This window comes from Equus przewalskii, chromosome 7 (assembly GCF_037783145.1).
Source record: "Equus przewalskii isolate Varuska chromosome 7, EquPr2, whole genome shotgun sequence".
In the NCBI taxonomy this organism is placed as follows: Eukaryota; Metazoa; Chordata; class Mammalia; order Perissodactyla; family Equidae; genus Equus; species Equus przewalskii.
The window spans coordinates 90,629,427-90,653,408 of NC_091837.1; the positions used below are offsets into that span (position 1 = coordinate 90,629,427).

General features: G+C 50.0%; 1 protein-coding gene and 1 long non-coding RNA gene across 11 annotated transcripts; one reads left to right on the forward strand and one right to left on the reverse strand.

The window, feature by feature from the left end:
• Positions 1 to 57: 57 nt before the first annotated feature.
• On the reverse strand, positions 58 to 2,221 carry LOC139084607 (uncharacterized). Its single transcript, XR_011542122.1, has 2 exons — positions 1,944 to 2,221; positions 58 to 1,143 (listed from the first exon to the last, which is right to left on the reverse strand). It is a non-coding gene; the product is annotated as an uncharacterized lncRNA (long non-coding RNA).
• Positions 1,662 to 23,542, forward strand: CNDP2 (carnosine dipeptidase 2). 10 transcript variants are annotated; one of them, XM_070627908.1, is made up of 12 exons: positions 1,662 to 1,873; positions 5,409 to 5,498; positions 6,837 to 6,980; positions 10,633 to 10,795; positions 13,259 to 13,347; positions 14,940 to 15,140; positions 16,286 to 16,370; positions 17,354 to 17,514; positions 19,542 to 19,706; positions 21,445 to 21,586; positions 21,851 to 21,998; positions 22,863 to 23,542. In XM_070627908.1, the coding sequence occupies exons 2-12, from the start codon at positions 5,439 to 5,441 to the stop codon at positions 22,930 to 22,932; spliced, it is 1,428 nt and encodes a 475-aa protein (XP_070484009.1). In that variant the 5' UTR covers positions 1,662 to 1,873; positions 5,409 to 5,438; the 3' UTR covers positions 22,933 to 23,542. The 10 variants fall into 10 exon arrangements, with proteins under 10 accessions (XP_070484009.1, XP_070484003.1, XP_070484004.1 ...); XM_070627902.1 differs by lacking the exon at positions 1,662 to 1,873 and adding an exon at positions 2,446 to 2,589; XM_070627903.1 differs by lacking the exon at positions 1,662 to 1,873 and adding an exon at positions 2,514 to 2,589 and having other exon boundaries at positions 5,249 to 5,498.
• Positions 23,543 to 23,982: the final 440 nt, after the last annotated feature.

Genomic DNA, 23,982 nt, shown 5'->3' on the forward strand with positions numbered 1-23,982 from the left:
TTTATAAGCCAACCAGTCTATGATAGTGATAGCAGCCCAAAGAGACCAAGACACTCATTGCCAGGCATCACAAGTGTATGTTTATTAACCTTTTATAAGCCTCAAATGCTCTAAACAAAGGGACAGTGTGAAATACCACAGTACGTTATTGGAGAATACTTCCTTAATGAAGGACACTTGGCAGTTGCACATTTTGCATTATTTCAAGGGGCAGAAGGTAGAAAGTTCCACCTTCTGACAATTAACATTGTATTTCCAAGTAAAAGAATTCTATATCAAGAGCAAAATTTTTTTGTTTTTGAGGAAGACTGGCCCTGAGCTAACATCTGTGCCCATCTTCTTCTACTTTATATGTGGGACGCCTACCACAGCTTGGCTTGACAAGCGGCGCCATGTCTGCACCCCGGATCTGAACCAGGGAACCCCAGGCCGCCGAAGCAGAACATGTGCACTAAACCACTGCACCACCGGGCCGGCCCCAAGAGTAAATTTTTTTATTTTCTTAACTTTTATTCAAATTTGTAGGAGAATCATTTTCACTAACTTTTGTCAAATGATTATTAGGTGCTGTAAACACATATCCACTTTTACTCAGATCCAGGCCTCCTCTTTGCTTTTATTTACCAACAGTTTTGCTCATTTCTTTATTATCACCACATAAGTATAAAATTTTAATAAACTTAATGGGCAATGCGTTATGGATTTTACTCTAAATCTCATTTTTTTTGCTGTCTTTTTTCTCTGAACCCTGTCTCATTCCAGCAATAATCTCGTTTAAAGATACCTGAACTAATTGTTTTAAAAGCCCAATAAATATCATTGAAGGATACATTTCCAATAAATTACTTTTAACATCTAAAAAGTCACCAAAATGTGTAACATATTTAGGTGGTTTTTATCAATCAATAATCATTGCAATGAGAATTTAATCCAGAAGAAAAAAATTTTTTTTCTCCCCAAAGCCCCCCAGTATATAGTTGTATATTCTTCATTGTGGGTCCTTCTAGTTGTGGCATGTGGGGTGCTGCCTCAGCGTGGCTTGATGAGCAGTGCCATGTCCGCACCCAGGATTCGAACCAACGAAACACTGGGCCACCTGCAGCGGAGCGCACGAACTTAACCACTCGGCCATGGGGCCAGCCCCTAGAGGAAAAATTTTAACACAGCTTTCTAGTTATAGGAAAGTAAATACTAATTGAAATTTTTATATATATTCCTTAGCAGAAAAGGATGACAGGATCATAAATAAGGATGTGGATGGCGACAGAATTTCCAAGGGGAAATTAACCATGTAAGATTTCAGGGGGACATAAATTTATTTTAAAATATTTACTGGATGTGGGAAATTACATCCTTTCCAGCTATTAAAAAAAAAAACCAAAGGATATGGACCATGTGAAAAGCAGTAAAGTTAAAACCTCTTTCAAAACGGAGCCAGGAAGCCCTGAAGAGAGAGCGCTCCTGCAGGTACCACTCATCAAAGCTTACTCTACCCACCCCATCGGGAGGAAGAGATCTTCTCTGCGCCCGGCACCAGCCCAGCCAATGAGAAGCTGCCACAACCCGGCGCTCTCACTCTCCTCCAATGAGCTTTCCTTCAAGAACGCCCCGCCCACCTCCCCCTTTCCTCTATAAAAGACTGCTCCTCTGCTTTGTTCTCCACTTGCCGATGGTTCTGTTCCCCACGGTTTGCGTGTCCCAAATTGCAGTTCCTCTGCTATTCTCGAATAAAATACACTCCACTGTGCTGGCTGAACCACTTCCCTTTCGGTCCTAAAGGTCGACATTACCGCACAAGTTTTGCCAAATCCTTTTGGGAATACTTGAAGGGAGATAATCATTATCCCCAAGGACCATTGTAAGGATTAAAAAGGTAAGTTAGCGGACAATAAGTAAATGATGAGTCTACTTTCTTCATTAATTCCTAGGATTATTAGACTTACATACTAAAATATATCACGGTGCTAATGAAGGCTTTGGGAATAAAGCGCCAAATCCACGTCAACCGGAGACGTGAGTGACCAGCAAAACATGCACCACTCAGGAGCCTGCAGGGATGGGGGCTTCCCCAAAATCTGAGGGCTCAGAGGCGGTGTGGGCTCCCCACTTCGTCAGAACCGCATGGCAGGCCTCTCCGACCCCACCGGAGACACCAAGTCAGAGCGAGCGGGAAGACCCGCGTCTCCCCAAGGTCTCTGCACAGGAATGCGCCGGGGGCCGCGGAGGGGCGGGGCGACGACGGGGCGGGGCGACGCCGGCCCCCCAGGAGAAAATGGGGATTTGTGGACAGGACGACGGCGGGGGCGGGGCGAAGGCGGCTCTCCGGACGAGGTCGGGGATTGGTCGGCGGGACGGCGGGGGGCGGGACCACGCAGCTCTCTGGCCGAGACCGGAGGTTGGTGGACCAGGCGGCGGGGGGGCGGGGCCACGCCGGCAAGAGGACGCGGTCCGGGATTGGTGGGCGGGACGGCGGGGGGCGGGGCGACGTCGGCTCTCCAGACGAGGCCGTGATTGGGGGGCGGGGCGGGCCCGCGCAGGGGGGGCGTGACCGGGCACGTGGTGCGGAACCGGCGCGGCGGCTGTCTGCGGGTAAGCGGCTCTCTCAGGCTGGGCCGGACCGGGCCGGGGAGGCCCCGGGGGGCAGCGGCGGTCGCGCCTGGGCGTGTGGGAACGGGGCCGTGGCCGAGAGCGTCGGGCTCCGGGCCGCAGCCAGTGGGAGCAGCGGAGGCCGGGCGTGCGCGGCGGCCGAGGTCGGCGGCCCCGAGGGGAACCGCTGTCCGGTCTGCGTGGCCAGCAGTGACAGGAAAAGAGCGTGTCCCACGGGATCCGGGGCTTCGCGGGCGGCGGGCAGGACACGCCGAGCACCGGGCAGTCCGCACGCTCCCTCCGCCCAGGCCCGCAGCAAGCTGAGCCTTTCTCGCCCACAGATCCCTCTGGCGGAGGCTTCGGGTTGGGCGGCCTGGGCCCGGGTCAGAGGGCCCGGGTTCGGGGGTCTCTTGCTCCCGCCAGCGTGGAAGGCTAGGAGGTTGCACCTTGCGCGTGAGTCTTTCCATCGGCCTCGGTTTCCTCGTCGGTAGACGGAGGTGATCGTGGTCCCGGGTCGGCTGAGACCCCGGGCCGCCGACGCCCCCGCACCGCCGAGATGGGATGCGGGGCGGTCATCTTGGTGCGAACGCCGTGCAACGAGGTGGAGGGCCTGTCTCGGGCCGTCTCCTCACGTGAGCCTTTGCTGTCGCTGATGTTTACAGGGAGCAGTAGCGAGAGAGGAGTTTGTAGAACTGTATGTTTGGGAGGAAGCTCTAGATTGGGCCTATTGGAGGTTCCTGCCCCTGTTTTCGTGGTTTTTACAGAGGTTTGAAGCCGTGATTCAGGTGTTTAATATATGCCTTGAATTAATGAGGGACAAGGATTCGGACACTCAGAGCTAAGAGTCATTTGTAGGTGTTGGGAGATGTTTCCAGGTGCCACCAGTGTCGTTTCTCCTTCCCCTCTCACTTGTTTCACTGTTGAAGTTATGTTAGTCCCCAGGAACGTTAAATTTCAAGAGGGAAGTGAAGATGGCATTTATTTTGAAAGGGTAGTTAATGTTTGCTTGCGTTCACTCCAACCTGGCGCTTTTACCTTAACAAAGGAGGTTCAGCAGAGCATACAGAAGTGGTCCCATTTAATGGCTTTGGTAGTGGGGATGGGGGGTGGGGAATAACGGAACTGTGAGTGGGGGGAAGACAATGGACCTGGCCTAACCTGCTCGGGCTGGATTGGTAGTTCAGAGGAGTTGCTTTTTAGCCAGCCTTGGTGAGTTGCCATGAAAGGCTGAACGGTCTGGTGGCTGTTTACTCGCCTTTGGTGAAAGGTGCAACTTAAATAGTTACATCTTTGAGTGACTTTATTGGAAGGTCATTGGTTAATTTGGCTGCAAAGAACATAATATTAGTGAGAATATACCACAGTGAGCGAGGTTTGTGGTACTTAGAGACCAGGAACCCAAATAACAGTACCCGCTGTAGCAAATTGTCCTAGACAGCTTCCTTGTTTACATTTCTGGTGATAGAACGATGAAAATTTGACTAATTAACGCCCATGAAATACCTCTACAGCGGTTATGGGCCGTCTTACTGGGCTCCTTCAGATAAGAGCCTCAGCTGAAACCATCTGAGTTGGCTAGGAGGTTAGTAAATATTTTATGCTCCGTTGTGGGTGTTTGAAGAGGAGGAAGGAAGCGCTGAGAGCTCAGCAGTTTGATTTGATCGCCCAGCCTTAGCGAACTCACACTGCAGGGCTGGGTTAACTTCCTCATTCTGCTCAACAGCTGTCACGCTTCGTAGCACAGGGGATACGGTCACTCCTCTGTTTAGAAATTATTTTGGAATCCTATACCAAGAAAAAAAAATGCTATTTAACTACAGTGTGTCAATACACAGGCATTTGCCTGGCATCCCACTTCAGAACTCTCTAGATGTGGTAGGATCTTGTCACTCTACAGCTGCAGTTCTGAAATACTTCATACCCCGTGGGATAACTGAGCTCTTTTCAACTATTGCTGACGTTTGAGTTTTGCCATTTGATGGCATCGGAATTGTCAGTTCAAGGAAGGGGACAGAATCCATTTTGAAAGCCCCAATACCAGAGTCGTTTTTGTTTCGTATTCATTCTAGTTTTTAAAGATGATCAGTCACATGATTTCTTTTCCCCTGTATTTGTAAGGCAGAGTGGAATGTGCTGGGTCTCACACATGAGAAACTGGGGGTCAGAAAATGCACTCACTGGGGAGGCTGTTCGTTAGATGGAAGTTTCTTTATCCTAATCAGGCCTTTGTGAAGGTTTCGTTTGTTGCCTTTGGCTGTTTCTGGACTCAGATTATCAACTTTCTTAAACAGAATTTATCTCCCTCTCCTTGGGCTTTGTTTGCTCTGTTTGTGTTTGGAGCCATAAGAGATAGATTGTGACATTTTTGTTGAGATCCTTGAAGTGATTCTTTCCTGTCTGGTCATAGTAAGTGGGAAGTTCTCTGTGTGCTTTAAGAGAGTAAAATAAAAAAAATTTTCCCAAAAAGAATTAAGTGCCAATAGAGCAGTGTTGCTGGGAAATACCTACTTTTAATTTTCATCAGATTTTCTTCAACCCAGGCCCTTCCTTTAGTTACTTGCCATTTTGACACAATTTGGGGTGCATTTACCTCCTAAAAAAGAATGGGAGGTCAACCAGAGCCTCTAACTGCTCCCCAGAGCTTTTGTCTCTGCCTCTGCAGTCATTTCCTGGAATCCTCGTGATGACTGCGTTCTTGCAATGCTGGCTGGAGGGCGGAGCAGCAGTTTATGATCCTGAACAAGTGCCTTCTGAGCCCTTTGCTCAGTTAGTTCAGTCGGCTGATCTAGAGACAGGACTGACGGATTGTTCTTCCTTCCAAGAATCTCCAAGGTCTGTGGTCCAGCTGAAAGATGTCAGTCCTCACTACCCTGTTTAAGTATGTTGATGACAATCAGGATCGCTATGTTAAGGTAAGGGAATATTTGTTCTAGTAAACATTAAAGTTTGGTTTAATCCTATGGAGCTCAGAGAAATTCAAGAAACTAATATGAATTATGCCATTTAAATCAAGTATTAAAAATATTGTCTAGGGGCTGGCCTGGTGGTGTAGTGGTTATGTTCACGTGCTCTGCTTCAGCGGCCCCGGGTTGGCAGGTTCCCATCCTGGGTGCAGACCTATGCACCACTTATCAAGCCACACTGTGGTGGCATCCCATGTACAAAAGAGAGGAAGATTGCCATAGACGTTAGCTCAGGGCCAATCTGCCTCACTAAAAAAGAAAATATATATATATTGTCTACACAGAGAAAGACAGACACTGTATGATCTCACTTATATGTCTAAAAAAGTTGCACTCACAGAAGCAGAGAATAGAATGGTGGTTGCCAGGGACTGGGGCTGGGGGCAAAGGGGGGATGTTAGTCAAAGGGTACAAAGTTTCAGTTATAAGGTGAGTAAGTTCTGGGGATCTAATGTGCAGCCTGGTGACTGTAGTTAATAATACTGTAGTTGTTTATTTGAAAGTTGCTAAGAGAGTAGATCTTAAGTGTTCTCACCACAGAAAAGATGGTAACTATATATCTATATGTGTATATCTAGCCGAGAGATCTTCCCTCTCCCCCTTCACTATGATACATAATTTACACTTTTGCCTTTTGACAGAAAGTCTTAGTATCTGTTTCTAGAAATATCAGAGCTAATCTGAGATTTTTGTTTAATCTTCATCTACATTTTCTTTTGGCAGATATAGATTAAAGAACTATTTTGCATTTAGTATTTTTTAAATGATTCAGTAATGTTATATATTAATCTGTTCCTTGACATTAACTTAAACGATGATGCTTTAAAGTTGTACTTGGTAGACACATTTCAGAGTTCTCATTCTAAAAATTGTACGTTAGAGAACTTGGCTGTTGTCAGGATGATAAATGAGGTAACTTGGAGAGTGGAAATGTTGGGTATTTTCTGTATCTTTCTGTTGTAATTTTGTTAGATTCAGATAGGAACATATTTATGGAACTTTGTACATTTTACATTCACCTCATACTTAATGGTTAAAAGTACACATTCTGACATTTTTCTGTTATGCTCCAGTTCTTGGTACAGGGTCATGACAAATGGTTTTTTTAAATCTTAAACAAAAAGGAAAGTGATGAAACTCTTGTACATCTAGTCAACATGTTCAAAATGGAGTGACCACAGAGAGCAAGTCAACTTTGGGTGCTCAAAACCTGGCACAATTATGAACACCTTTCTTCCTTAAGGAGCAGCTTTTCAGAATCCCCTTTTGCTTATTCCCCACAAACAGAAACTTGCAGAGTGGGTGGCCATCCAGAGCATCTCTGCGTGGCCCGAGAAGAGAGGGGAGATCAGAAGGATGATGGAAGTGGCCGCCGCGGACATCAAGCAGCTGGGCGGCTCCGTGGAGCTGGTGGATATTGGAAAGCAGAAGGTATGAGTCTGGTGTTCTCCGTGCTGCAGAACCACGAGTGAGCAGACTCTACCTGAGGAGTTGACAGGGCTCAGCACATTCAAACCATCTTTTGCTTCCAATAACCTGCTTGTCTTTAAAGCAAACAAAAAAGGCCTGATTTGGGTACTAAAGTCTGTGTGATTTCTTCAGTTGGATCAGAAGAAAGCTTTCATGATACTCGGCATTTTTCTCCAGGAAGGAGACCTGTTGAGTTACTCGAGAACAAATTAACATAATGGCCATTCTTAGAAAATTGCTGACCTTTCCCCCAGAAATGAGTCAGCTTTCAAACTAGGAAGGTGCACTCTATCCACGTAGATGTGAAAACAGTGAAGACTCCCACTTGCACCGCACTCTGTCACTAGCATCCCAATCGGTAGAAATAGCACTTCTTCATGACTTGGCTGCCAGAAGGGCTGCTTGGTATGTGGGGCTGGGGGCTCAGTTGCATTTTAATGCAGGATTCTGACTTATGAAACTGGTGTATTTTCTTCCTCACTGAAATGAACAGTTTCATTTCACGGTGCATTATTCTACTCTTCTAGTTTCAATTTCAGTCTCAGGTTAATTACATGTTTCATACCATATATTTTGAAACCTTGTGATATTCTTTTATATTGTGGGGTGTGACCGGGTTTGCCTTGTCTCAGTTCTCTTGCCAGATGATTTAAGTGTCAGTTGAAATCATAGTCCTGGGATTTTACGTGTGGACATTCAGCCCAGTCTGCTCTTTTCATAAATGGAAGAACTCGGAGGCCCAGGTGGGCTCTGACTCCACTGAGAACCCACAGTCTTCGTGGCAAAGGAGATTAAAACCTGGGCCTCCTGATTCCCAGTCCAGTGTTATTTGTTTGAGATTTCTTCTGACGACAAATTTAATAGTTGACTTAAGATTAGTTAGGTAAGATACATTACAGCTTCCCAGCTCTTCCCCCATTCATGAGAGAATAAACCAGGTTTCTTTGTAGTCTTTTGTTTTAGGAGCATTCTTGACTTGCTCCCCCTCCCTTTTTTCCTAATACAGTCATGCATGGCTTAGTGACGGGGACACATTCTGAGAAAAGTGTGCTTAGGCAGTTTTGTCATTGTGTGAACATCAGAGTGTGCACTTACACAAACCTAGGTGGCATAGCCTACTACACACCTAGGCTGTATGGTACTAATCTTACGGGACCACTGTCGTATGTGAGGTCCTTTGTTAACCGAAATGTCGTTATGCGGTGCATGACTGTGTATTAAAAAAAATCTAGGTGGTAAATAATTTTTAAGTGTTGTTGCATTACAATAGATTTATTCTATTTAACATAATGTGCAGTTCTTAGGAAAGGGCCTTCCACAAAAGACTAAAATGACTACCACACTGTTTTGAATTACATTACACCAGTTCTTTTTTTATCAAGGAATTGACAGCTGTCATCACTGTTGGAAGAGTTCTCCAGCGGTCCTCGTGGTGTGGGGTCTGCCATGTTGAGCTCCTCTTCCCATCACTTCATTTGGCAGCAGTGGTGTGTTTTTTAGGAAGCAGTGATGACTTGGGGCAGGTGTGGAGGTAGAGTTGGATGTCATCACACGTACATGCAGAAGCTAGAATACTTTCAGGCTTACAGAGGAAAGACGATGTTGGCAGTTCCATGTCCTACTCACGGATGTTGGAGCACAGGTCCCTGGTGGGTGAGGCTCGGGGCAGGCGCTGACTGTGGGAAAGGCTAATTTGGGGCTATTTGGTATTGGGCCTCACTACCAAGGCCGGGGCAGGAGACATCAAGCTGGGCCTGTCTGCTTCCAGCCCCTGCCCCCGGCAGTAGGATAGAAAGGGTGCCTGGCATGTAGGTGTGGGAGAGCCTGCCCTCCAGGCAGAGGAGCTCAGGAAATAGGACAGTCATGCCTGTTGAGCCAAGAAGTGACATAAGGGAAGACGTTAACAATGTGCAGGGGGGAGTAGGGCCCACTGAGTGCTTGTTCAGTGAGGCAAGGGCTGGGAGCTGGATTAGGGTGGTGGTCGTGGGAATGGGGCAGAAAGGAGGGAGAAATGTGGTATCCTTGGCGAAGACTTCCACCCAGAGAGAGGCTCTAGCGGAGGATCATATGTTATCCCTGTAAACACTTGACTTTGCTTCTCAGCCAGACTTTATTCTGTAATGTCAGAGTAGATAGGAATACCCAGAGAGAGATTTGCAATTTGCAGCATGAATTTCAGTACAAATTTACCTATGGGCCCAAATGGCTTCTTAGAAAAGTGTAAAGTATTTCAGAGGAGCTATGTTGAGTAGAAATTTATTTGGAGAAAACCTGTTGTCATTTACAAATCATTTTCCTCCTGAGGCAAGCTGAGGGCCAGCTGTGACTGTAGTCCCACGTGTCATATGTGATCAGGCCAGTGAATCTAAGGAACCATTCTTTGTAGTCTGGGGCCAACAGGCCATCTTCCAAGGGCTGTACATGGGTAGCTGTGGGGCTACCAAGAGTTCCTTAAGTTGAGAATTTATGAGTAGAGTTTACTAGAAAGATAAATCCTGTATCCTGCAAGAATTGTGCAGCCTGGCGTGTTCCCTAATGTACGTGGATGCTCAGAGATGCTCAGAGCCCCTGGGTGTTGGGGAAGGACACATTAATCAGCCTGTCACTGGTGTTGTCCTGATTTACTTGTCATTTTTAGTTGCTGCTCATTTTACCTTTGATTGTAAATCATTAGTTTCACTTCATTACCAATTTAGTTTGTATATTACGTTTATTAGTGTATAGTTTCATAAAGAGTATTTTCTAGTAACTAGACTAATACCTAAGTGCGTGATGGTTCTAATATAAATAATCCTTATTCCTCCAGCCAAAACAAAAGGACACACTTCTCTCCCTCCCCTGCCATTTGTGGCACTTTATAGTGAGCACGGGGTGTTCCTGCTAGACTGTAGGAACCGGGAGAGTAGGTACAGGGTGTAGGGTGTTCTGCACGGCCTGCACGGGCTGTGGTTTGCATTCAAAGGTGGAGATGTCGAGTTGATGTGAAAGTTGGGGAAGACCTGAGTTTGCTGTGAGGGTTGACACTGATGGGCCTTCGAATACCTGCAGTTCTACTCTAGATAGAGAGTGTGATTAATACACATTTGTACGGGATTGTGGGAGACCGATAAGGCCTTTGGGAGACAACTCAGGAGTACCACCTGTCACTGCTTGATTTCGTACGGCTGCTGTGAATGATACTTCTTTATATCCTCAGCCGTGGCCCTTTCTCTGCAGAGTTGTAATCTATATACAGAAGTTCAAAAATATACCTTCTGCTTTAAGATTGTGGTAGTTTTTATCCATTATTTTAGAAAATAATCAACTAAGCTGCATCCCAAACTTAGCCTTTGTAATGTTTTGTTACATAAAAGTTAAACAAAAAAATCAGCCTTTAAAAATTTATGAAACTGCCTGTGGTTCGTAAGCATAATTCAGCCTATGTGCTCTGGATTATAGGAGAGTTAGTTCTTGTTAATTAATGACTCAGTTGAACAATATAGTCTGAAACTCTACCATAGAGGGTAATTGATGAGAACAGATAAGAGCGCCCAAGGTATTTTAATAATATCTGCTGTGAACCCAGGATTTTTTAAACAAAGGCTGCCTTGTTTGCTTCCCTCTCGGCTCTTAGCTCCCTGATGGCTCGGAGATACCACTTCCTCCCATTTTACTCGGCAAACTGGGCTCCAACCCACAGAAGAAAACGGTGTGTGTTTATGGCCATCTGGACGTGCAGCCGGCAGCTCTCGAGGACGGCTGGGACAGTGAGCCCTTCACCTTGACAGAACGAGACGGTAAGGGGCACTTTCCCAGCGGAAAAGGACGTGTAACATCTGGAAAGCAGCTCTCCTCCTTTGCCTTAGGGAGATCACTGACAGCCCTGGTGGTTCTCTTTCCAGAACAAGTCATTTTTAGATAATCTAGAAGTTGAGTTCTGGAAGTTTCTTGCATGTGCACCAGTCATTGAAACACAGAAAGCCTTGCGTTCCTCATGGAAACGAGGTCTTTGTGGCCTGGGCTCTGCTAGGCTTCCCTCCACTGCTGGCACTTTCTCAGAAACAAGTTCTGAATTGGGGCTGTGCAGCCTCAGACCCTGCGTGAGCCCCTGCTGTCCGTGGCGGCGTCCGTGGTGGGTTTCAGCAGCTGCACTCCAGGAAATGCGGGAAGCGCCGTGTTCCCGCGCCACTGTCCGCTGGCGTATCAGTATCGTGGTGCCTCCCAGGCCAGGCCCTCGGGCGCCTCATCCTCTCCATCAAGCACTCACCTCGGGCTGACCGCTGTTCTTCCCGCCCCTTCTTCCATAAAGGCTCCTCCCGCCTTCACTTCTGAATTTTCACGTTTCCATGCTTGGCCGTCTTCGGCCAGATGAAGCAGCCACTTCGTCTCTACCTCACTCCTCAGGCTAAGTGCAGACTGTCTTTAACTAAGGTCCTTCTGACTGGATATGTCTTCTGTTCGGGCTCAGTTGTGTTCATTACTGTGCACAATCGAGGAAGCTTTGTACTGAAAGCAACGTCTGTGAGGAAATTCAGCTCCACACCAGTCATCCTCCCAGTGCACCCGCTGACTTACCGTCAATCGGAGAACTAGGCCTCCGTGGGCACCAGGCTCCTCTGGAGCGTCAGACCCTCATAGCTGCTGGGTCCTTCCGCTCGCCCCTGTCTGGAACAGAATTCTGTGTCTTCGCTCTCCAGCCTGCCCTCCTCCTTGTCCTCTCTTACCGTCTCCGAATGGCCCCGCCATCTGCCCCACCACCTGCACCAGAAACCTGGAGGTTTTCATCCTGGTCCCTCACCCCCGCCCCTGCAGCCCCCGGTCCCTGCCAGGCCCTCTCTGCCAGCCACCACTCTTCCCCCATTGAGGGCCCTCCCACTGCTTGTTGAAGTTCGTTTCTGTGCCCTCTCTGTCCTGTCCCATGGTGACCTCAACGTGCTGTGTCTCTACTTGACACGGCTCTCCTTCCTCCCGGTCTTGTCTCCCACTTGTTACTCCCCCCGTGCCACGTGGACACCTGCTTCTGCGCCAGCTCTTCTACCCCACACCCTCTGCTCAGCCCTTCCCCGATCCCAGACAGACAGACAGACACCCTTGGTAGACTGGGCTTGGGTGAAGCTGGAGTAACTCCTCGTACCGCAGATGAGCTCCCTTGCTAACGTCTGACGGCCTGCTGTCTCTCTTTGTTGGGGTCTGGGGGCTGGAGAGCGCTGCTCTTGTCTTTGAGCCCCTCTGTCCAGCACAGTTCTAACACCCCATAGTTAGTCAGTGTTTGTCACAGGAGCAAGGATGCTTTTTAGACGAGCTCTTTAGCTTTTGTGAAAAGTGCATCTCGTTTATGAAAGGAGATCCCCGAGGCGATGATGTATTTGAGTATTTAAGCCTCTCCTACTTTGGGATAGGTCATGTTGAAACTGCCAGACATTAAAAACAGGCTAAGAATGAGAAAACCAGTGGACTGGCCAGGACAGACCAAGGTCCAGAGAGAAGCCAAGCCCTGAGAACGTGATGGCCAGGATTCTGTCCTTCTCCTGCCCTGGTCTCCCTTGGGCTGTGCTCTGCATCACGTGACAGGGGACCCACAGGAGGGTCCCGGCTTGCTTGTCCAGTTGTTTGTGGCGACCAGTACCGAGCCCAGACACCCGCCTTCGTAAGAGGTCCCACAGCAAGTGTGTGGAGGGGAGGTTCTGTGACTAATTACGCTGAAAAGAAGCAATATCTTGTCCTTACCGTTTCAAAGTAATAACCTAGAGAAATAAATAAGAAACATAAGTTCTATTCTTTATCAAATTAGGTGTCAAAGTTGGGGTGGGGTGAGATTTGTAATTCCCTTTTGATAATGGTGCGTTGTCATTCCTACGTATGACTGAGCTTCCCACCCTTATTGCCTCCAGCTGGCTATGGAAATGGATTTTAATAAACTAAGTCAACTGGTACCGCTGTCTTGGAGCTGGGTCGGCAGCCCGTGCCCTGAGTCAGCAGGAATGCCGGACTGCGTCCCCCAAGGAGGGGAGGGGAACTGGAGGCATCCACATGGCTTGCTGTTAGATTATGGCAAATTCTCTGGTAAATTCCAACAGTAGTTTTGGATAGAGACTCAGGGCTCCTCATAGATTGAAAACGGGGCTTCTGATTTGAAGAGAAAGTCTTAGGACAGCCACGTGTGGTTGTTCCAAGATGTTATCAGATGTTCCTTGGAGATACGCTCTCCTTTCTATTTCACTGTAATCATAACTTGACGAATTTGCTGATTGCTGTTCTAGGCAAATTGTATGGGAGAGGTGCAACTGATGATAAGGGGCCCGTGGCCGGCTGGATCAATGCCCTGGAAGCCTTTCAGAAAACAAGCCAGGTACTTCCGCCTTGTCTGACTCTACCTGATTCTCCGGGTCCCATCTGAGCACTACAAAGAGGGGCTTTCTATTCCCAGAGCAGCCTGTAAAGATCAAAGGTCACTGGGATATGAGAAAGTGTATTCCTCCAAAACCATATCAGCACAGTTGTGTCAGCTTTAAGATTGTAGGTTTGTTTTGCAGCTTTAGGAAACATGAAAGGTGTAATCGTTTTACTGTTGTTCAGAGGTCACAGTGTTGATGACTCAGCAGGAATCCAGCCAACACGTGAAATGAGTGTTCAGTCCTTGACCACCTGTGAGAGAGCTTGCTTCCAGGACGAGGTGTGGCTCTGTAATGTGGACAAACGCCCTATTCTCTCTATGGTTTTTATCCTCCTAAAAATAAATTTTGTTTTTAAAAATGTATTTCCTTAACTGTATTCCCTTGTCAAAAGTTTGTAAAATGCAGAAAAGTAGAGAGATAAAAGGTGCCTAGAATCCCAACCTTCAGAGACTAAACATTTTGTTACTTATCTTTTCAACTGTTTTTAACCTAATTGTGATCATAGCATATACTTTTTGCATCTTGCTTTTTATCTTGTATCGTGATAAAATAACAAGGTAAGCATTTTTGTCGGAACGTGGAATGGTAGGTCTGAAAAGAGCCTCGGCCCCTCTGGTCCAGGGGGTCATTTTGCACAGAAGGAAGCCAAGGCCCAGAACCTCTGACTGCGGGACTGGGAAGGCTCACCCTGCTCCAGGGCCCCTCAGGGTCTGGGGGTGACCGAGGGGAGGGGTGGCCGGGTGCAAGGCAGGGCTGCCCGGAGCAGCTCCACGTACACCTATTCCACGTGCCCAGGTCTCGGAGAAAGTTTTCAGTCTAGGGGCAGAAGAGGGGGAGGCGATGTATGTAGTGAGAGTGCTGCCTGGGGCCATTCTGATCAAGGCTCCGTAGGCTTGAGTCCACATGGGGGCCCTGCCCTCCAGTGGCCTGTGACCTTTGGCCTCACCTTGCTCAGATGCGGCTTCATTTTCTCCTCTGTGGAAGGAGCCACCTGCTTCACTGCACAGCCCTGTGGAGATCTGGAAGAATGAGAGCAGGAGCCAGCTGGACAGCGGCGGCTTTAGGAAGAGGGACTTCTGTGCGTGGAGGGTGGAGTCGGGGTGCTGGAGACCCTGCCAAATTGGGAGAAGGCTCTCGCTCACTCTAGTGTGACCGGTGGTGGCCTGAACGGTGCAAATGAAGGCTGTGGTTTTGTTTGTGTCACGGCCTTTACTTTAGAGAGAGCAGCTCAGGTGTCCTGGAGAGTCCTGATTCGTGTGGGGTGAGTGCAGACACCCCTCTGATAGGAGACATTACGCTGTGGAATTCCTTGGAAGGAGACCACGGTGAGGGTGTAATTACACTGGAGCCACACTTGTGGCTGACAGTCCAGCACCTGGGGACTGAGGGTCACTACGGGTTACACAGCCTGCCCGGGTGGTTGGTCTGGAGAAAGTCGGGTATTTGAAATTTGTGGTTTCAAAATGTTTGGTGACATCCTGTCTATTGTTTCTAAAAAATAAAAGTACACGAAAGTTGGCCTGCTAACACCCTTTTCCTTTCACAGGAAATTCCTGTCAACATCCGATTCTGTCTGGAAGGCATGGAGGAGTCGGGCTCCGAGGGCCTGGACGAGCTGATTTTTGCCCAGAAGGACGGCTTCTTTAAAGACGTGGACTACGTCTGCATTTCTGACAATTACTGGCTGGGCAAGAAGAAGCCCTGCATCACTTACGGGCTCCGGGGCATCTGCTACTTTTTCATTGAGGTACTGTGCGGTGTCTGTGTGTCCTGGTGTCTTCCCCAGCCTCGGGCCCCTGTTCTTCCCTGGCCTGCAGCAGGCAGGTACCTAGAAGCAGGCCCACTCTTGCTGGAGAAGCAGAGCCTGCTCAGCGCCCCAGCTCTCGCGAGACGGAAACCGCCTCTGTGATGCTCCAGGCCTGATGGCCATCAGGAGGGTCTCGTGCAACTTCCAGCCAGGATGGTGTTGTCTGTAGTATTCCCTTGGAGCAACTGAGGAATGATTAAATGCTAGTCCATTTAAGAAGACGGACATTTGCAAAGCGTTTTAGAAAGACTGCCTTTGAAAAGTTAAAATGTTCGCATGTCGGCCCTTAGGCTCTTACCGCTCAGTGGAGTGATCTCTGGGGGACTGGGACGGGCAGGAGGGGCCGGCACGGGACCACCCTGCTGCTCACGGGCTGGTCCACTGAGCCTGGGTCTTCTCATCTTCACATAAGGATGGGGCAGCTGCCACACAGGGGGACTGATGACGAAATTAGACCCTGTACATGAGAGTGTTTTCTAGACTGAAAAGTGCTAGAAATGATCATAATTGCTACATGAGTATCACTCTGTGCCAGGCACTGTTCTACATGTCTGTCAAATAACCCAGCGCAGGAATGCAGGGGCTGTGAGGTGAGCGCTCTTATGAGGCCATTTTACAGGCGAGAAGACTGTGGCCCAGAGTGGACAGCAGCCTTACCCTGGTCACACAGCTAGTCAGTGTTAGCAGTCAGCAGCCTTACCCTGGTCACACAGCTAGTCACTGTTGGCTGGATCTGACCCCAGCCTTCGGGCTCCGGGTCCCTGTGGGCTGTCTGTCATGGTAGGTGTTGCCCTTTCAGTAGATGGGTGCAGGGCCTTCGGGAAACTGCTGGAAAAAGCTCTGAGTGCTTGAGGAGTTGCCCTGCAGCGTGCTCTCACCTGTGTTCAGCATTTCCTAGGGTATTTTTTGTTGTTGCTGCCCAAGGTCTGTAATTTAGAAAATGCCTTGCTTTGCTCGTTGAGGGAGCAAGCTTTGATTCTGAAAGTTGTCAGGTCTTGTGAATGTTCTTTGTTCAATTTATTGTCACGTGATAAGAATGAGTTCCCACTAAGTAGCCAAATAGAGTGGCCTTTGTTTCTCTCCAGGTGGAGTGCAGTGACAGAGACCTCCACTCCGGCGTGTATGGGGGCTCAGTGCACGAGGCCATGACCGATCTCATTACACTGATGGGTAAGCCCGGGTTTCAGACACGATGTGGCGATTTGGTAGAACAGTTGGCGTGGGCCTGTTTCCAGGCTGCCATCAGCATTTGGTGCGTTTCAGCGTTCTTCATGAACCACGTTGGTCTCCTCCTTCCCTCCCTCCTCCCTCTCCTCACTGTTCCTTTTAAAAAACCCACACGCTTCATTTCGAAACCTTCTATCTTCCTCGCACCTGCCCTGTGTCACTAAACCCTGCCTCGCCTCCAAGCCCCAACTCGGCATCCCCGGCCACATCGGGCCCTGTCTGGCCCGTCCCCTGGAGTCACAGGACTGTCCTCTCTCTGGAGGCCATTGTATGTTACGTCTCTTGGAGGGCATCTGCTTCGGTCTGTTTTACATTATTACTGGCCGCAGCGTGGCCTCCTGCGTGGTCAGCTCTCAGAGTGAGACTGCAGCTCACTCTGCCTGGCGTCCTCCTACTGTAAGGCTGGACGGAACTGTTGCCTCGCCCCACGACTTGTAAGTCCTATTTCCTTCCCTCGTGGACGATGGCCACCATATGTGGAGCTGATGTCGTTTCTGGGACCAGAGTTACTCTGTCCCACTCCGCTTTCCCTCAGCTGGGGAGCAGCTAGTTTCTTGTGGAACGTGCATTAGGAAAGAAATGCTGGAAGGGTGCACGGTGTGCGTGCTGGGCCGTGACGGTGCGCCTGCCTTTCTGTGTGGCAATCTCTTCATCCTAAGATGGGATGACGGCACTGCTCACTCACCAGGTGGTTAGGATGTAGCTGAATGGCTTGGTACGCGCAGGGCCTTGGACGGTGCCCAAGGGATCCTGCATGCTCAGGAGACGTCACCCCGCAGCTCTTGCGCTAGGACTCCTGGCCCTGCTCAGCTGTGGTGGCAGTGGCGTGGGCTCCCTGACACTGCACCCAGCCCCCAAGCTCCTGTGCTAAGCACAGCTCGCCTTGTGCCGCCCACCCGCTGAGCGGGTCCTCTGCTCTCCTCCAGGCTCCTTGATAGACAGGAGGGGGCGGATCCTCATCCCCGGCATCAGCGAAGCGGTGGCCCCCGTGACAGAGGAGGAGCTGGAGCTCTACGACAAGATCGACTTTGATTTGGAGGAGTACGCCAAGGACGTGGGCGCCAAGACCCTGCTCCACGACTGCAAGGTGCTGCCTCGGCCACGTCTGGGGCCTGGCACCCAACCTGGGGTCTGGTGTGATGTGTGACCTATCCGTTCCACCAGGCCTCATGCCGTGCCCTGTCCTGGGACCCCCGTGGGAAGGAGCCAGAGATGCTAGCAGAGATTCGGGCATCAGACACTACAGATGCTGGAAGGCAGCCCGTCACCAGTCTGGGAGCTGGGAGGTTTTTAAAAATGTCAAATGTTGACTTTTGACAACTTAGGAACTGGAGAACATATGAGAGAAAACACAGTAGCAAATAGCTTTCCTCTTATTTCTGTTTTTAGGGTAATTTCTTTACCACTGGGCGCAGAGATGATTTAAGCCATTCCTAAGAGAGCCAGGTGCTAAGGTAGAAACTATTTGCACAATATGTTTACTTAACTGTTAGGAGAAAATTGTGTCCTAACTTTTCTCTTGGTTTAGTTCTTGGTTTATGAGGTCTGGCTGTGAGTTCACATTCCGTTTACCCAGCATTAACTGAACTGCAATGACAGGCCCTGGGGATGCAAGAGGAATGTTGCCAGGCCTGGCCCTTGAGTGTCATCCCTCCAGGAGACAAACGAGCAAAGACTAAAAGGATGTGCCAGGCCACTCGGGTGGTCTGGAGCGTGGGTGCCTGTGAGGGGTGAGGCCTCATCAGAGAGGAGCGCTGTTTGCAATGGGGCTTGCAGGAGACAGGAGGGGCCGAGCGGTGGAGGAGGGCCAGCTCGGTAAGGCATGGGATTAAGACTGAAACTGCCTGATGTAAAGGCCTCTGTGGTCTGCCGAGGAGTTGGCATGTTCTCTTGGAAGATGACGGACGTGGCTGCTTTTGAGTCAAGGGGTGAGTGATCCGATCTCACTGTGGACAGATTATGTTGGCGGGTGGCTGGATTGGAGCTGAGGCAGTGGAGGTGGGAGACCAGTTAGGCTACTGCAGGGGAGAGAGCCTTGAGCTCGTGTTGTGGGGCCAGGGAGGCGGGTGGGGCCACTTCTTAAGCTCAGGATGCATCAGAGAGAGTCGACAGGACCAAATGGAGTAAGAATTTCACAGGTGGAGCAGGGAAAAGGTCCTCCCCGGCAGTAGTCACTTGGTTCTGATGCCCTGGGCCAGGAGAGCTTAGTCCTGGGGAAGGGACGAGACGGGGAAAAGTTGGGTGCTCAGCGCACTTCTGTTTCCTCCTGTCTGCTGCCTTCAAATTAATGTTTGCTTTTATATAGGGTGTCTGCTTTAGGGCCATGATATCCCTTCCACATATCACTGAGCTGTTTGGTTCACAAATGAGAAGCCCACACATTAGGTGGCTGAATTACTGTGAAACCCCAGGAGCCCTGGAAGGTTCCTCTGTGCTGGCCGGCCGTTCAGGTGGCCGTGTGTCCTCTCCTGACTTGTCTTGTGCCATTGCTAGATGCGCAGGGCATGAAGGGTGGCAGTATGATTGAATGCTTGGGAGACAGGAGGCTGCTTCATGCGAGTCCCCTCAGCAGAGGGTGACAGTGCTTGTCTGTGGTCACCGGGCCCAGGACACAGTGGATGGTCCTGGCTTTCCTCTCCCAGTGGGAACTACCCCCAGGTTCTGTGACCTGTCAGCCCGGAGCCTAGGAGCATTCAGAGATGGCCTGTGCCATGCTTCTCTCTTCCTCCTGGCTTCTGGTACCTGTGGCCCTCCAGGAGCTCTGATGTGTGTGGGACTGTGACTTCTCTGTGGATTCTACAGGGCTGGCAGGAACCCACAGCTCTTGTAGTCAGTTTGTTAATCTGAAGGGTCCAGAGCTGCAGGGAGGCATGGAGATGCCGCACCTGAGGCCATTTGGAGCGCACAGAGCCCACTTTGTGGTGTATCATAGCAGGTGCCAGAGTGCATTTGGGGCCAGCCCATCCACCTGCCTTCTGGGGTCTGTACCTCCTTCCTGTGGTTGTGCAGACTCCCCAGGCCCACTGGTGACTACTGAGGACTTCCCACGCAATGTTCGTCTCTCCTCCGTAAGCAGACAGTGTTGTCCCCAACCCACTCTGTCGTTTTTTGCAGAAAGACATCCTGATGCACAGATGGCGGTACCCGTCACTCTCCCTCCATGGGATTGAAGGCGCCTTCTCTGGGTCGGGGGCCAAGACCGTGATTCCCAGGAAAGTGGTCGGCAAGTTCTCCATCAGGCTCGTCCCGAACATGACTCCCGAAGTTGTCAGCAAGCAGGCATGTGGGGGCGCAGGGATGCAGGGAGGGGGCTGCCGGACCCCCACAGAGACTCAGAGTACAAAAGGCTTTTACTAGGGCTCTGACAGCTGAAAACACAAACCCAAAACCCACACATCCCACCTCTCGGCTCTTGCCAACTTGTAATTACTAGAATAAGCAGTTCAGAGACTGATCAAAGATAAAGGCCATATAAGCAAGCATCACATGGAAGTGACTCTGGTCGCTGCTGGGGCATGCCAAGACCTGACTTCTGGCTTCATCCTAAGGCTTCAGGTCAAATGCTGACTTTTGGCCAAATACCTTATGGTAAGAATCCAAGAGCCACCTCTGGGCCATGGTGAGGAGCAGAGGGGGAAGATTCCAGAAGGAGCAAATCCTGATGGCCGCAAGTCAGCCAGGCTTGCCCTCATCTGGGAGGGTTTCGTGGAGAGATGGAATCGAGACCTTTCCTGCAGGGAGGGGAGGCCAAGGGCTGGGATTTTGCCATCAGGAGGTGGCTTTGGGTTGGCTCCTGGCTCCGTTTTTGGTCTAGATACGATGATTTTTATAAAGCAAGTCAAGGAACACTTTTAAAACTTGGTTTAAATATTATCATTATTTGCAAACATCTGCTAAAGGGTGAATTACTTGAATATAAAACAGTACCTTTTACCTTCATAAAACTGGATTTTGTTTCTTGATAAAATCCCTTTTTCTCCAAGCACAGTTATGTAGATCAGTGTTTAGCAGAAGAAAAGGAGACCCATTGTAGACTCGTAGACTTACTGTGGACCTGTTATAGACTCACTGTAGGCCCACTGGAGACTCACTGTAGGCCCACTGGAGACCCACTGAGACCCACTGGAGACTCACTGTAGGCCCATGGTAGACTCACTGTAGGCCCATGGTAGACTCACTGTAGGCCTGTTGTAGACTCACTGTAGGCCCGTTGTAGACTCACCGTAGGCCCCCTGTAGACTCACTGTAGGCCCCCTGTAGACTCACTGTAGGCCCACTGTAGGCTCACTGTAGGCCCCCTGTAGACTCACTGTAGACTCATTGTAGGCCCACTGGAGACCTGCTCAAACCCACTGTAGACTCACTGTAAGCCCATTGTAGACTCACTGTAGGCCCCCTGTAGACTCACTGTAGGCCCATTGTAGACTCACCGTAGGCCCCCTGTAGACTCACTGTAGGCCCCCTGTAGACTCACTGTAGGCCCACTGTAGACTCACTGTAGGCCCCCTGTAGACTCCCTGTAGGCCCGTTGTAGACTCACTGTAGGCCCATTGTAGACTCCCTGTAGGCCCCCTGTAGACCCGTTGTAGACTCACTGTAGGCCCCCTGTAGACTCACTGTAGGCCCGTTGTAGACTCACTGTAGACTCATTGTAGGCCCACTGGAGACCCGCTCAAGCCCACTGTAGACTCACTGTAGGCCCATGGTAGACTCACTGTAGGCCCGTTGTAGACTCACTGTAGGCCCGTTGTAGACTCACTGTAGGCCCGTTGTAGACTCACTGTAGACTCACTGTAGGCCCGTTGTAGACTCACTGCGGGCCCCCTGTAAGCCTTTTGTAGACTCACTGTAGACCTGTGTAGACTCACTGTAAACTAGCTGTAGACCATTACAGGCGTTTCATAGGCCCTCTTTAGACCTAGTGTAGACCCACTGGGGACTCTTGCAGAGTACATCACCAGCATTGGATCAAATGCCAAGCTTCTGATACATTGTGTCCCTTCTGTTTGTGGTTCAGGTTACAAGCTACTTGACTAAGAAGTTTGCTGAACTGAACAGCCCCAACAAGTTCAAGGTGTACATGGGCCATGGTGGGAAGCCCTGGGTGTCTGACTTCAACCACCCACATTACATGGCTGGGAGAAAAGCCCTGAAAACAGGTCAGACATCCTCCTTGGGGACGCAGGCCAGGAGCCTCAGCATAGGGCTCTGCCGTGTTGTGTGGTCATGAAGCTGCATCAGTGACACCCTGCGGAGGGTCGATGTGCAGGCTGGGCAGCACCACCAGCCAGCCTCACGAGTGGGGCTGCTGTGCTCAGGCCTTGCACACGGTCTGCACTCGGTGTTGCTGAGCAGTGGATCTGCGAGGATCCCCAGCCTCACAGCCGTGAAGCTCACCGTGTCTCTTATTCCATTCCCCCCAGTTTTTGGTGTTGAGCCAGACTTGACCAGGGAAGGCGGCAGTATTCCTGTGACTCTGACATTTCAGGAGGCCACGGGCAAGAATGTCATGCTGTTGCCTGTGGGGTCAGCTGATGACGGCGCCCACTCCCAGAATGAAAAGCTCAACAGGTGAGGCTCCGGGTCCTCTGTCCTGAACCTGAGTTATCTTCCTGTGGGTACCAGCGAGAAATGCTGGGAAAGCCCAGGGCATCCCCTCCAGTCCTTTCCTCCTCCACTCCTCCTGCTGTCGTGCTGCTAAGAGAGGAGAGCAGGAAGTGGCGGTTTCCAGAAGCACCACCTCCCGCGCTTTCCACCGGGAGGCCGGGAAATGGGCCTTGGGGAGTTGGCGGTTCTTCAAAACAAGCTTCCACCAGTGGTCTCTGTTCATCTCTGTACTTTGTCTACGCCTCCTGCTCACTTTCCCTGTTTGAAAAATGGTAATATTGTTGCTGGCTTCATAAGCCACTTTTATGTGTTCCTGGCTTATGCAGACATGATGGGGGTTCTTTTATTCAACAGGGATGGAGGGTGGTCTCTGTTAGCAGCAGTGAGGAGAGGTCCAGGCAGGCAGTTCAGGAACAGCTGAGGAGGGCAGAATACAGGGCCGTCTTGGAGTGACTGGGGTGGGCCAGTCAGGGACTAAAACAGAGGCAAAGTCCCTGCTTGAAGGGCAGAGAGAGGGGGCAGAGACTGGGGCACTGGGACACGAGGTGGAGGCCTCGGATCCAAACAAACAGACAAAGGGGGCCCATGATGGAGGGAAGGCTTTTCACATTAAGTCCTGGGTGAAACCCCGTACATTCCGCTAGACCAGGACCAGGACTCCCTGCTGGGACATTTGGACTGAACCTGCACTTGAGGACCCGGTGGCCCAGTTCTAAGGGCAGGCGGAAATCAGGGCCAGCAAGCCAGGATGGCGGGACTCTCCCAGGAAATGTGTGTGCTTGGGCCTCGGGACACCAGCCAACAGTCTGCCTTGTTCTTCTCCCTTAGGCATAACTACATAGAAGGAACCAAAATGCTGGCTGCGTACCTGTACGAAGTGTCTCAGCTGAAGAACTGAGAGGACCCTGTTTTCCGTGGAGTGCCGCCGGAGGAATCCTGCCCCCTACCCGCATCGTCTTCTGATTGCTCGGGAAAGCGGAAGCTCCTCTCTCTCCTCTCTCTCTTGTCAGATCATACACAGACTTCCAAGAACAGACACGAGTACCCAACTGTCTCATGAATTGAGTTACCTAGACAGGGCAGATATAAATGCAGTCCTGGGGGCTTGTAAATGACCCTGAAGGACGGCTGAATTCTCAAAGGTGCTCAGCATGGCTTGGTCTCCAGAAAATAGCCATGGTCTAAAAGCACTAGTTCTGCTGTAGAAAGTTCTGGTTCCATCCAGTTGGGCTGAAGAAAGGACTTGATGCTTTCTGGTCCTGTCTCTGCCTCCTGATTCAGGGTCGTGCACACTTGGAACATTGTCAGGGGCATCTGATGCCTCAAGGGGCCACCCTTTCTGATCCCTCAGTGTCGTGCGTATTCTGTCCTTTTTTCAAGACCTTAGCCATCACTGCTGTTTCCTGTCTTCACTTTGTTATGAGCCTTCAAAACCTAAACCTAACTGGAAGGATTATTTGGTCTCATTCTGTGCTGCTAAATAAAAAGTAAAAATGAAGCCTCTAGAAGAATTGCTGCCCGTCTGACTTACTCCTGGAGCACACTGTGGTTTGTTGTGGCTCCCGGTGGGGGTGGGGGCAGGGCTCAGACAGCAGACGTGGGTCTCCTCTCCCCAGTCCAGGTGAGGGGTGGTGTTAGGGAGGTGTCCCCATCCCCACTCATGCTGCCAATAACCAAAAATCAAATCAAACTGGTTTAAACAAAATTGTTTATTGGCCCAGCTGATAGAAAAGACCAGAGTAAACTCCAAAAAGAGGAGCAGGACTTTGTATTAAAGTCTTCATTTTGTCCACTTTCCGAGCATTTTGCCTCAGAGGTCAGGACTTGGGTGGGAAAAAGGTGTGCTATATTTTTGGCCTCTCACTCCCAACACTGAATGGAACAGCGTGGCAACGCTGGAGGTCACGGAGCCCCCCATGACCTCTCTCCTACACCCCTGGAGTCACCT

What these genes read in the sequence shown, in the direction of transcription:
- CNDP2 (XM_070627908.1), top strand. Translation starts at nt 5,439, where the DNA reads ATGTCAGTCCTCACTACCCTGTTTAAGTATGTTGATGACAATCAGGAT. An exon ending in CCTTTCAGAAAACAAGCCAG is followed by an intron (nt 13,348 to 14,939) that starts GTACTTCCGCCT and finishes TTCCTTTCACAG; the next exon opens with GAAATTCCTGTCAACATCCG. An exon ending in GAGAAAAGCCCTGAAAACAG is followed by an intron (nt 21,587 to 21,850) that starts GTCAGACATCCT and finishes CATTCCCCCCAG; the next exon opens with TTTTTGGTGTTGAGCCAGAC.